Source organism: Muntiacus reevesi, chromosome 13 (genome assembly GCF_963930625.1).
Source record: "Muntiacus reevesi chromosome 13, mMunRee1.1, whole genome shotgun sequence".
NCBI classification, from domain to species: domain Eukaryota; kingdom Metazoa; phylum Chordata; class Mammalia; order Artiodactyla; family Cervidae; genus Muntiacus; species Muntiacus reevesi.
In genome coordinates, this window is record NC_089261.1 from 65,870,980 (window position 1) to 65,885,536 (window position 14,557).

The following is a 14,557-nucleotide window of genomic DNA, read 5'->3' on the forward strand; positions in this document are numbered from 1 at the left end:
GCTAGCTAATATTTGCAAAGCACTTAGAAGAGAGCCTGGCACAAAGTAAGCCCCGTATAAATGTTTATGTAAATTTTTAAGAGTTGGGATTTTTAAAAGTCTTGGCACAGAACCAATTGAAAACTGTCAATATAGGGCCATTGTGGTCTTATAATATTTTTAAATGATTAAATGAATATTGACCTATTTTATTTTTAAAAAGTATGGTGTTCTCTAAAGTATTAGGGATTTTTAAAAATCACTTTACTTTTTAGTTTTTTCATTATCTCAGGTTTGAACTTATAACTTGAAAAAATGTTGAAGATCAACATGAATCTCTAAGCATTTCATTGCAGCCTCTGTTGGTACCACTTGTTGTGAATGAGACTCAAAAACTTGTCACACTGTAGAAAGGATACATCACAGATTTACATGGCTTTATGCTTTTCAAAGTTATTTTACATACATTCTTTCTGGGAGTAGTCAGCACAGTCACAGATAGTCACAGATGGAGAATGGTGATTGCCAAAGAATATTTAAGGGAAGGTGAGTTCTGGGCACAACCTGAATCTTGTATTTCTTCATTTGGCAGCAATTGCCACTTTTTAAAATTTAATCGTGGTTTTTTTCCTTTGATTCGGCAATAACCTATAGAAGCACCTTCAACTAATGGTGACGTATTCACGCCCCATAATGGTCAGCCTGCTGAAGATTACCCGTTCACTTTAACCTCTGAAACTAGGGAGGAAACCACTAGCAAACCTATTTGGTGCCTACAGCTATCAGAAGATTATAGTAACAAGAGTTCAGAAAGAGTCCTGAGAAAGATGAACTCTTGTATTCATCCTGAGTTCGCTAGTCAGGAGTTTTCAGAAATAGCTGAAAGCTTTTTCTACCTATTAGCTGTTACTCATGGTGACGATGATACTGCTGACAGTGACAATGAAGAAGACATAGCTATCATATATATGCTGCTTACTATGAGTCAGGCAGGTGCTGTTCCAAACGCATTTTCTGTATTGAATTCTGCCAACAGTCCAAGGAGGTGGCCTCTATTACTGTCTTCATTTTTACATTTGAGGAACTGAAACCACAGAAAGGTTAAATAATGTGGCAAAGGTCTTGTTGCTAATAGCCAGTCTGGGATGGCTCCCAGTTCAGGATATCTGGAGAGCTGTCCCTGTATTCACAGATACTCAATACTCTGCTTCACCTGGCTTCATTAGCTTTTTCTCCTCTCATGTTTCATTGAGGATTATGTATGATTTGGTATTGATAGCAAATAATGATCGTCTTATCTTGTGGTTATTTTAAATCACTCCTGAACTGTGCTAATATGGCATACATTAATCATATACAGTTGTTTACTTTTGGATTGAAATTAAATACAGTTAAATTCAGTTTCTCAGTAACAAGAGTCACATTTCATGTCCTTAGCAGCCCATGTAGTTAATGTGTCCTGCACTGGAGAACACAGTCTAGAACATTCTGTTGTTGCAGTTCTGTTGAGCTCTGCTGCATCAGGCTCTGTACGTGCATTCTGTTGCATTGATGCTAGCAAAAGGAGCCAACGAGAGCAACTGAAGGCAAAAGTAGAAAAATACAAGCTAGCAAGGAGCTTTAAACGAGTCCCATTAGAGAGCTGGAACTCTATTTGATTTTTCCTGAAACTTATCCTATAGTTCTATACCATAACCTTTTCCAGTATTTGATTTTAGTTCGGGCTTATTTTTCACACATATAAACTGAATACCAACAGCACTGTGACTTATACCTGTTAATGAAAACTATGGCTAGAAATTTCAAATACTGTTTATTGGATCATTTTGTGTTTCAAAGTTTTATTTTGGTTTACCTCTAAAGAAAAGTGATGGGAGGTCACAGTTTTATTGTTTCTGATATTTTTAAATATTTTTAAAGGTCAATCATTCTTGAAGACTAGGAAATTATCTAGAACACTTTTTTTTAAGGAAAACTTTATACTGTCTGATGTTGCCATAAAATTTAGTGTGTGTGTGTGTATATACAATCTTGTGAAACTTGAAACTCTCCAAAAAATGACCATTTGTCATGTAATGACAAATGACAACTGTCATGTAATGACAATCATCTTTGAGTTTCCATTTGGTTAACATATATATAATTGGAGATTGCAGAGAAAAATGAGAATTGAGTTTGTTCTTATACTGTGAATCTGTGTGTGTTGTTGTCAAAAGCCTAATGCATATCAGTTATGAGAAATAAGATTAAAATGTTTATAAAATGTATAATCTTAAAACATGGCATTTTGTTTGTCTTATTGGACATAACATTATTTTGAATGCAGGAAGAGCGAACTATGCTAACTAAAGAGCTTTCTTCACTTCGAGACCAAAGGGAACAGCTAAAGGCTGAAGTAGAAAAATACAGAGAATGTGACCCACAAGTTGTGGAAGAAATACGTAAGTTTGTGTTACTCCCTAAGAGCTCTTAAATTTGCTAATGAAAGATACTTTATACTTCTAGTTGCTGGTAACCGTTCACCATGTATATGAGAAAATAAAGCCCTTAATGCTATTAATATTTCCATTAAGGAGTCTTAATGTTAAAGCACTGAACAGTCAAAGCTGAGCATTTCAGGAATCAGGAGAGTTGGTGGGGTAGGATAAAGACATAAAATACAAGCTCAGGAGGCTGAGGAGTCAGAGAAGGAACTAAGTTGGCCTCAAGTACCTTGTATCCAGAAAGAAATACACCATTACAGGAAAAGAATACCCAAAGATTTGAGTTTACAAGTTGCAGAAAATTAGTCTGTGTGTTGACTTGCCATTTGAATATTCCAGTGATGTTTCTCCTTACTTTTAAACCAGAGTCCCCAAAGCTTCATTTTCAATATTTTTTTTCGTACTTTTATGTAAAGATAGAATGTTGAATACTTGAGGAAATGAGAGATATTATACTTAATTGTTTAGAAAAATATGCATAACTTTTTTCATATTTTTCTGTCTTAGCTTGTCTTTTCATTTAGGAAATTATCAAGTGAAAGATTTAGAAAAATGGATATTATGTGATTGAAGGCTTTGAGAGAAAATTGAAAATATTTAATGTTTTTAAATTAGCCTGAGAACAGTTTGATTACAGTTAAGTTTGATGGTGTTATTTATAACTAAAAAAGTATTAAGCAGTTCAGTTAGTGTAATTTAAAGTTAAACTTAATTTTAGAGACAGATTCTACTTTGCACAACTCGAAAAGGTGCCATTCAAATAAATGTAGTACACGGCCTAGATAATATATATGAGCCCTGATTCAACTGATTACCCAGGGTGATTTTCAAAGCAAAGTGGAGACTTTGAAAGAAGAACCGTCTATGCCAGTCATTTTCTGTGAATTATTTGAGGAGATATGTTGACTCTTTCATGCTGCCCACGGTTTCATTTCATGTATCATCTTCCTACAGAAGAAACTATTGATACTAACCAAATCTGCTTCAGAATTAGCCACTTTAATCTGTTTTATTAAAGTTTTAACTAATATCCAGTGACCCTCAGTGTACACAGGCACATCAAAGCAGCAGGAGGCAATTAGGCGTTCACTACTCGGAGGCGAGGCCTCGGCGTGGGTCCCCTGCAAAAGGAAACACCGACTGCTTGTTACAGAGGACATCAAATATTGTGTCTCCTACCCAGAGCAGTGTCTCGTCAAAGAGCATTTTTAAGGACAGTTTTCTTACCCAGATTTGTAATGCTTCGGGTGGCTTATTTTCAGGATCAGCATAGCTGTTCCCTCTGGCAGTTGATCATGAAAATTCTGTTTCAGGAACCAAATATGATCTTTTGTCTATTACTTTCACTTGAATCTACCTTCCTGATTTTAGTTTTGTATAATTCTTGGACTTTTTTCTTGAAGTGTCAACTCTTTGCTTACCTGCCTTATTCTCTTCTCTGTCTAGGGACCCACAGCTCGTAGCCGCACCCAGCCACGGCTTCTGCTTTTCACTTTGTGGTCCCTGTTGTATTGCCACAGCTCTTTCCCTGGGCCGGTGACTGTGACTAATATCACCTCCACTTGTAACCTCCCATTTTTACAGACTTCTCCACAGTTAGATTGTATCTGTCCACTCAGGAATGACTAAAAACTCTTATTTAGGCTTTCAAAATTAGTCTGACCTTTACTGATGGTGATCCTAAGCCAGTAGATCTTGTAGTGCAGAAAATCAATAGGGATTCTGTGCCAGACTAATTCATGAAGTGGGAAAACTTACTTCGAGCATGTAACTTCAGATTTGACATTCCTTGTACCTCTGAACCACGGAGCAATTTTGGCAAGTGCATCACTTCTTAGAAAGATAATAAAACTTGAAGGGAGAAGTTTCAGGTATATTAAAGGTGATGGATTTTCTGGAGAGTAGACTAGCATAGTTGAGATAGAAGTTGCAACTGTAACTTTGTACTAGTTGCCTGAATTCTGCTCTCCATCTTAACCTTTAAATTTCTAACAGTTTGCTAACTTATTTCTCAACCCAAGGAAATATGTTAATGTGAATGAGTTTTAAGCAGGGTAGGAGGGCTAAGTCAGTGAGAAGAAAAATTTTCTGGTTTACAGTAAGTTAATAGATTTTATTTCTCTTCATCAACACCACACCTAGATTATCTTTTAGTATTTATTTATGCCACCATATAAGGTGAATCTGTATTTGTGTCCTATAGAATTTATAATCATGGATCTGTTACACATATATAAACTTTGGACATTTTCACATTGTACATTTTTTACATTAATAGGAGAATGAGAGGATAAGAGTCTTTCCTGGCTTTGTGGAAAGCCAGAAAAAAATCCATTTTTTCATTCCATTAAAAAATCACCTATTTTTATAAAATATATAATTATAGAAAATTGCATATTAAATAGACAGTAGAAATCTAGGATAGTTACATTATTTCAAAAATATATTTTAGATGTGAAGGTAGAATATTTTTTCCTATGGAAACTACAGAACTACAATCAGAATAAAAAAAAAAAGCTGTCAGAACCTATATACCTATAGAAAGAATTTTTAGACTAACTTTAGTTCATACTTTTATAGAGAAATGCCTAGTCCTCTGCTTTTAAAATTCAGAACAGCTCACAAAAGTTTATTCAAATGTGTCACTTTGACTTTCAGCCAAGATAAAGCAGTAATGTACTGAACTTACACACACATAAAAACAAAAAATGCGAAATAATGGTTTCCAAGATACTTGAAATTAGATGACAAAGAAAAGTGATTCCTAGAAAAAGGAAACAGACAAAGTAAGCCTTACGGTTATCCCAACTTATTTTTTTGAGAGACTTTCCTGGCTGCAGCACAAGGAAGGAGAACCTCGGAAAGTCAGGATGAAGCTGAGAGTCAGGGAGACCAGCGTGGACAGAGTTCACAGGGCAGCATTCTGGAGAGCAGAGAGGGGCCCAGACAGAGAGCCCTCTCCTCTCGGGCATTCTGTGCACGCATACGAGGAGACTCCCCAAAGCTGAGCAGAGAACGACCGCAGAGGGCCAGAACGAGAGGGCTGGGGTATTGTCTGTTCTCACCAGCCGGATTCGACGCATTTACAATTCACAAGGCATTGAGTAGAGTATCCAAGCTGGCCTGAGCTCTACCCTCAACCCAGCTAACATACCGTAAGAGCAAGTCTTGAAAGCATCAAATTATTGCAAGATAACTTAAATGCATTCCAGACAAAGCTCAGTGATATACAAATACAAAAGTACCCAGCAGTGTAAAATTCATAATGTCTGGCATATGATGAAAGATTACCAGGCATACAAAGAAGTAGGAAAAATATGTTCATTAGTGACAAGAATACTCCTTCAATCAAAACTGATCCAGAATTGACACAGATAATATAATTAGAAGACCATAAATGTAAAAGTTATTGTGAAAGTGAAAGCTGCTCAGTCGTGTCTGACTCTTTGCAACCTCATGGACTATACAACCCATGGAATTCTCTAGGCCAGAATAGTGAAGTGGGTAGCCTTTCTCTTCTCCAGGGGATCTTCCCAACCCAGGGATTGAACCCAAGTCTCCTGCATTGCAGGTGGATTCTAAATGTATTCTATATGTTCAAAAAGTAAGTAGAAACATTGAAGACATAAAAAAGATCCAAGTCAAACTTCTGGAGATGAACACTACAGTGTCTGAAAAGAAAAATGTACTGGATTGGATTAACAGCAGACTAAACTTGCAGCAGAAGAAAGGATTAGTGTATTTAAAGACTATGGCAATAAATATGATCCAAAATGAAACTCAGAGGAAAAGAAAAATTTTTAATGAAAATAGCATCTGTGAAATATAAGACAACTGGAGTCCCAGAAGGAGTGTGTATTGGGGGTGGGGGCACAGTAGGGGTGTTTCAGGTCAGAAAAATATCTGAGGAAATAAAGGCTAAATTTTTTTCAAATTTTATTAAAACTGTAAAGCCACAGATTCAGGAAATTTAAATATGTAGGTAGTAATTTTCTTATCACTAAATCTAAAGAACTTTTTTAGGCTTTAACTTAACTGACCCGAAATCCTCTTTCCTCAATGAGATTATTGTTTTTAAAATGTGCTTTTTGATAATGAGGGACTTCTCAGGATTTGGCTATCGTATTATTGCAGAACAGATTAAAGGATTATGAGTTTCACAAATTGATTTTAATAGGATTTTGTTCTTAATAGCATGGCTATGGCACCCAAATTACAACAGTCAGGCTTGTCCTTAAGTTTATAATGGCTTATTTAGAAACAGTTTTTCTGTGGGTAATAGCTATAACCCATATGTCCATGTAGATACAGCTCTGTATTATCTTTTATTTCTTAATCCCTGCAGGAAATATTCATATTTCATCATGCTAATTGAATTAAAGTGAGAACAGATAAATTGTAGTAAAAATGAATTCTCACAGTAAAAGGTTTGGAGACTAAATCTTAGAAGTACTTAAGAGATTTTTCTTAGAAGTAAATGCCCAGATGACAATGAAAATGGTGCAGTAAGGGCCTTTGAAAATATACCCTTCCACAAAAACTGGAAAAAACTATTACAGCTTTTCCAGAACTCTAGAAACTTAACCAAAGACTTACCTAGCCAAGAAAAATGGCCAAATCTCTGTAAGAAGAGCAGACTTTGTGGTGTTCAACTTGCCCTACTCCCATCTTCTGCTCTCCAGCTCAAGAGTAACCTTGAGAAAAAGCAGCCCTGCGTTCTTAGCATCAGAGGGAGTAGAATGAACCTGGAGCTCTGTAAGACCCGCATGCCAAAGAATTGTTGTCATTATTTGGCAACCTTGATGCTCCCCTAAAAGCTACCAGTAGATGGTATTGCCTTTTTTGACCTGACTTGGAATACGCCCATCACTAACAGGGGAGCATCCCTGGGGAGTGTTTGTCTGAAACTGTTACAGGCAAGAATTTTAACTTCACAGCTCTCTTGGGTGATGAATAAGTTAAAAACAGTGGACTAACCAAAAAATTTTAAAGGAGAAGCCAAAAGAGATGTTCATAGATACCTTGAAATCAACATATTCCTAGAAATCTAAGTGCCCATACACACGTTGGGCTATACACACGTTGCTCATTCTCATAGAAGACCTGAAGTGGTCCTAACCTCCCACTGCCTGCTGACCTTGACACTCTGTATAGAGGTGGAGTCTACAGCAGAGTTGTAAATCACTTAACAATATTGTTGGAACATGCTCAAGGACACACACACAGCCTCTCAGCAGAGATGTGAAGATTTAGTCCAGGTGTAAAGGAAGTCTCCATTCAGTCACTGGCTGACCAGTAAGCACACTGACTGGAGACTGCAGTAGCCATGCATAACAAAAATACAGACTTCACAGAATTCGTTCAGAGAAATCTCTAGCTAAACAGGAACTACGAGTGGCCGCAACAGCAACCCTGGGAAGGTGGGAAGAATCAGATTTCCAAAATTGAAATATCATATTATTGTAAATGTCCAACTTCCAGTGAAAAATTGGATGCATGCAAAGAAATAAGAAAATATAGCTCATGTATGATTTTGAACTTTGAATCAACTATTTAAATATGTTAAAAGAGCTTAAGAAAAACATGTTGGACTTCCCTGGTGATACAGTAGATACAAATCCACCTGCCAATGCAGGGGATATGGGTTCAATCACCGGTCCAGGAAGATTCCACATGCTGTGGAGCAACTAAGCATGCAAGCCACAACTACTGCAAGCCCACGAGGCACTGCTGAAGCCCATGTGCCTGGAATCTGTGCTCTGCAATGAGAGAACCCACCACAGTGAAGTGCGCCTGAAGTGCACCACCGCTGCAACAAAGAGGAGCCCCTTTATGCTGCAACTAGAGAGAGCCCTCACACAGAGATGAAGACCCAGTGCAACCAAAAGTAAATACACTTTTTAAAGAGAAAAAGTTATGTCTAAAGCAGAGTACATAATGTGAAATGCCAGGCTGGATGAGCATAAGCTGGAATCAAGATTGCTGGGAGAAATATCAGTAACCTCAGATATGCAGATAAAACCACCCTTATGGCAGAAAGTGAAGAACTAAAGAGCCTCTGATGAAAGTGAAAGAGGAGAGTGAAAAAACTGGCTTAAAGCTCAACATTCAGAAAACTAAGATCATGGCATCTGGTCCCATCACTTCATAGCAGACAGATGGGGAAACAATGGAAACAGTGACAGATTTTATTTTGGGGGGCTCCAATATCACTGCAGGTGGTGACTGGAGTCATGAAATTAAAAGATGCTTGCTCCTTGGAAGGAAAGTTTGACCAACCTAGACAGCATATTAAAAAGCAGAGACAATACTTTGCCAACAAAGTCCTGTCTAGTCAAAGCTATGGTTTTTCCAGTAGTCATGTATGGATGTGAGAGTTGGACTATAAAGAAAGCTGAACGCCGAAGAATTGATGCTTTTGAACTGTGGTGTTGGAGAAGACTCTTGAGAGTCCTTGGGACTGCAAGGAGATGCAACCAGTGCATCCTAAAGGAAATCAGTCCTGAAGATTCATTGGAAGGACTGATGCTGAAGCTGAAACTCCCATACTTTGGCTACCTGATGTGAAGAACTGACTCATTGGGAAAGATCCTGATGCTGGGAAAGATTGAAGATGGGAGAAGGGGACAACAGCAGATGAAATGATTGGATGGCATCACCGACTCAATGGACACGAGTTTGAGCAAGCTCTGGGAGTTGATGATGGACAGGGAGGCCTGATGTGCTGCAGTCCATGGGGTCACAAAGAGTAAAGAGTCGGACATGACTGAGCAACTGAACTGAACTAAAGGAAAATCTGTGAATGATACATCAAATACAGTAATCCCCTACATACAAATGAGTTCCATTCCAAGAGCACATTCGTAAGTGGAACAGTTAGTCTAGATACCAAGCAACACAATCAGTTATATAGTACTATACTATATACTGTAATAGGTTATAATACTTTTCACACAAATAATACATTTAAAAAACACAAAAAATAAAGCATTTTTAATCTTACTGCACAGTACCTTGAAAAGTACAATAGTATAGTACAACAGCTGACATTAGGAACTGGCATCCAGTGAACAGGCAAGATGAGTTACCGACTGGAGAGGAGGTGGGAGATGGTAGAGTTGAAGTATTGTCAGCAGTAGGATATGGAGGGCAAGCTGCAGTTTCACTCACGCCTGGTGATGGCACAGGTTCTGGTTCCTTGCTAGATTCAGTTCTATCTACCCTCTTGGAAGAAAGATCCAGTGATGTCTGGGAAGCAGCTCTTGCTGTCCCATCACAGAGGATGACACGGTAGCATTGGATTGCATCTGGACAGCTGCTGCAACCTTTGTGTGCCCTTCTACCTTACCGTTTCCCGCATCGAGAATTTCTTCAGCTGTTCCTTCTTGTCTGTCACTGTTTTCCCTGGACCTCCTGTTCCATTTTTTTGCCTCACTCCACTTTTAATTATTTTCACTTTTGTTTTCATCATTATCACTTGGCACTTCTTAGCACCAGCTCCATTACCACGGCTTTTGTACTTGCTCTTGGACATCCTGGACTTGAAATAAAGATACTGTACTACTGTCCTCCATACACTACCGTACAATAAAGCACACAGAAGCACAACCTCTTGTAGAGTATGCATGCATGTGACAGTGTATGCTAGACACGAGAACTGACTTACCTGACTGGACATGTGAACACACATCTGCATGTTTGAAGGTTCATATGGAAGGTGTTTACTGTAGAGAATATAAGTAAAGAGGGAGGATAAAGAAGGAACCAAGTAGAAATTCTGGCACTGACAACTATAGTAACTAACTGAAACATTCACTGGAAGGATTAACAGCAGATTTGAGCAGGCAAAAGAAAGTTATCTTCAGTAATTGAAGATAGTTCTATTGAGATAATCCAATCTGAGAAACAGATTAGAAAGAATGAAAAAGCATTAACAGAGTCTCACAAACCTATGGTATGGGTATCAGGAATGCCAGCATTCTCATAATGACTGTCCCAGAAGGAGATGAGAGAGAAAGGAATAAAAGCTGAAAATGTCTCAAATCTGATGAAAAACATTAATTTACACATCGAATAAGCTTAACAAACTCCAGTTAGGACAGCCTCAAAGAGATCCATACATAAACTCATAATAGTCAAACTGTCAATTGAAGGCAATAAAAAAAGAAGTAATTCATCATATATAATGTATCTTCAATCAGATTCTTAGAAGCTATAGTTGCCAGAGATATTAAAATCACATATTCAAAATGATGAAAGGAAAAGCTGTCAACCAACAATTCTATATCTGGAAATATTTTTCTTCAAAAATGAAAAACAAACTAAGATATTCTCAGGTAAATAATTGAAAGAGTTTGTTATGAAAAAAAATATAGAATTCCTTCTGGTTGGAGTGAAAGAATAGTAGATAGTAACTTGATCAACATGAAGAAATAAAGTAGATTTATATGAGAAAATCTAAAGGATAGTATTATGTATTTTTGTTCATATCTCTTACATTCTCCTATCCAATTTAAATTATAGCTGCATAAAGCAATGATAGACATGTTTTAGGGCATGCAATGTATAAAATACATTTTGTGACAGTAACGGCATAAAAGTGCAGAGGAAATGGAGCTATATAGGAGCAAAACTTTCCTAATTTAGTAGTAATTCTAATTAAAATGTTAATAGTCATCCCTAGGGCAATCACTAAGAAAATAACCCAAAAATATTTGGTAAAAGAAAGGAATTAAAGTGATATGCTAAAAATTGCCATTTAGCATAAAATGAAGCAATTGTGGAGGAACTAAGGAAGAAAAATTATATGACTTATAGAAAATAAATAGCAATTGGCAGATGAAAATCCTACTTTATCAGTAATTACATTAAATGTAAATAGAATAAAATCTAATTCAAAGGCGGGGATCAGCATGATAGATTGAAAACACATAAACTACTGTCTACAAAAGACTCACATTTGACTCAAAGACACAAATATGGTAAAAGTAAAAGCTGGAAAAACAGTAACCAAAAGCAAACTAGAGTGGCTAAACCAATACCAGAGAAAATTGACTTTAAGACAAAAATTGATGCTAGAGACAAAGAAGTACAGTTTATAATTATAATGATAAAGGGGTCAGTTCTTCAAGATGATATGACAATTATAGACACATATACAGCAAACAATAGAGAATTGAAATACATAAAACAAAACCCAAAAGTATTTGAGGGGACAGATAATTCAACAATAATAATTAAAAATTTCAGTTCTCCACTTTGAGTAAAGAATGGAACAGAAGGATGGAACTTACGCAGGAAATTAGAAGACTAAAGCTGCAGACCGACTGAATCTCTCTGGGACACTCCGCAACACTAGAAGACTTACCCTTCTCATGTGCTCAGTCGCTCAGCTGCCTCTCACTCTCTGCGACCCAATGGGCTGTACGGACCCCATGGACTGTAGCCCGCCAGGCTCCTCTGTCCATGAGATTTCCCAAGCAACGATACGGAAGTGGCTGCCATTTCCTTCTCCAGGGGATCTTCCCAGGGAAGACCCAGGGATCGAACCCGGGTCTCTTGCATCTCCTGCATTGGAAGGTGGATTCTTTACCAGTTGAGCCAACAGGGAAGCTTTATTCTTCTTAAGTACACATGAAATATTCTTAAAGATAGATCAAATGTTAAGCTTACGTCTCAATAAATTTAAACAGGTTGGTAATACAAAGTATGCTTTCTGATAATAGTGAAATGTAAAAGATAAATAACAAGGAAATTTGAGAAATTTACAAATATGTTGAAATGAATCAACTCGTAAGAGGGATGGCTCAAACAAAATCACAAGGGAAATTGGGAAATACTGTGAGATAGTGAAAATGAAAGCATAAAGAAAACTTACTGGATGCAATGAAGACATTGTTCAGTGGAAAATTTATATTAATATATGTTTATAATTATATTTTAATTATATTAATTATTAATATACCATATTAATACATTGATTATTAATATATAATAATGACTGTGTTAAAAATTGGGACAACTCTCAAAAGCCTAACCTTCTATCTTATTCTAGAAAAAGAAGAGCAAATTAAACCCAAAGCAAATATAAGGAAGAAAATAAAATGATTAGAACAGAAATAAGAGAAATGGAGACTCAAAAAAACAAGAGAAAGTCAGTGAGGTCAAAAGTTGACCCTTTTAGCAGATCAACAAACTTGACAAACCTTTGGCTAGACATCAAGAAAGAAGGAAGATTTAAATTACTAAAATCGGGAATGAAAGAGAAAGATCATTGTTGACCTTATAAAAAGGATTAGAAAGGAATACTATGAGCAGTGATATGTCAATAAATTGGACAAGGTATAAGAAGTGAACAAATTTCTAAAAGCATACAAAGTACCAAAACCAACTCAAGTAGAAATAAACTCTGCAAATAGATGTATGGGCTTCCCTGGTGACTCAGTGATGAAGAAGCTGCCTGCCAGTGCAAGAGGTGTGAGTTCAATCCGCGGGTCAGGAAGATCCCTTGGAAAAGGAGATGGGAACCCACTCCAGTATTCTTGCCTGAGAAATCCCATGGACAGAGGAGCCTGGTGGGCTGCAGTCCTTGGGGCCAGAAAGAGTCAGATCCGACTGAGCAACTGAACAGCAAATAGATGTGTGACATGTTAAGAGATTGATTTGGGAATCGAAAGCTTCTACAATGAAACACTAAGTCTACACTGGTGAGTCCTATCAGTTTAAAGAAGTAACTCCTCAATGAAAACAGAAAAGCTTAGAAAAGAGAAATCACTTCCTAACTTATTCTTTGGATCTTACTCTCTGGTCAAGGTTGTATCAATGTTACTCTGATACCCAAACCAAAAACATCATCAGGAAGAAAAACTGTAGTCAAGTATCGTTTACAAATGTAAAAATTCTTGACAAAGTACTAGTAAATCAAATCCAGCAGTATGTAAAAAAGATTACACATCCTGATTAAGTGACATTTATCAGGAATGAAAGGTTGACTCAACATACAAAAATCAATCTAATGCAACATATTGGTAGAATAAAGCTGGGGTAACTCCACAAGGTTGTGTCAATAGACAAAGTATTTGATAAAATCCAACACCCTTTTGTGATTAAAACACTCAAACTGGGAATAGAAGTGAACTTCCTCAATCTAATAAAAGGGTATCTATAAAAAATGCACAGCTAACATAATGAGTGGTAAAAGACTGTAAGCTTTCTCCAAGAATGTCCACTCTTACCACTTCTATTCAATAGTGTACTGGAAATTCAAGCCAAGGCAATTAGGCAAGAAAGAGAAATAAAAAGCATCCATATTAAAAATAAAAAAGCAAAGCTATCTGTTTGCAGTTGACATGATCTTAGCCCTAAGCAATCCATAAAACAACAACAGAATACAATTATTAGAGTTCACAAGTGAGTTCAACTGATGGCAAAATAGAAAATTAATGTGTAATAAATATTTGTGTTTTATAAACCCTCAATAAACTGTCTGAAAATGAAATTGAGAAAAAATTCCACTTAGCATAGCATCAAAATGAATAAAATGCTTAAGAGAAAATTAATTGAAGAAGTACAAGACTTGTACTGAAATCTAAACTGTTAATGAAGTTAAAGATCTATATAAATAGAAACACATCCTGTGTTCATGAATTGAATGACCTACATATTTTTAAGGTGAAATACTCCCCCAGTTGATCTAAAGATTTACTCAGATCTCCAAAATTCCACTTTCTTTTTTGCAGAAATTGTTGTTGGTTCTAAAATTCATATGAAAATGCAAGGGACCCAAAACAGCCAAGAGAATCTTGGAGAAACAGAGTTGGAAGGCTCAAATTTCTCAGTTTCAAAACTTACTATGAAACTTGAGTCATCAACTCAGGCAACAAAAAAAATTGTGTCATTTGCAGCAACACGCGTGGACCTAGAGAGTGTCGTACTGAGTGAGTAAGTCAGACAGAGGCAGGAACATCTCATGACATCCCTTATGTGCAGAGTCTAAAGGAAGTGGTACAAGTGAGCTTATTTACAAAACACTCAGAGAGAACAAACTTAGGGTTGCAGGGGGAAGGATGAGAGGAAGGGGTAAGTAGGGAGTTTGG

General features: G+C 36.8%; 1 protein-coding gene across 1 annotated transcript in view; it reads left to right on the forward strand.

Annotated features, from left to right (window-relative positions):
* Nucleotides 1-14,557, forward strand: part of MND1 (meiotic nuclear divisions 1) — a 73,673-nt gene that overhangs the window by 48,748 nt on the left and 10,368 nt on the right. Inside the window, exon 6 of the mRNA XM_065904708.1 lies at nucleotides 2,306-2,420. Within this exon, the coding sequence (XP_065760780.1) occupies nucleotides 2,306-2,420 (115 nt within the window). The remainder of the gene's footprint in view (nucleotides 1-2,305; nucleotides 2,421-14,557) is intronic.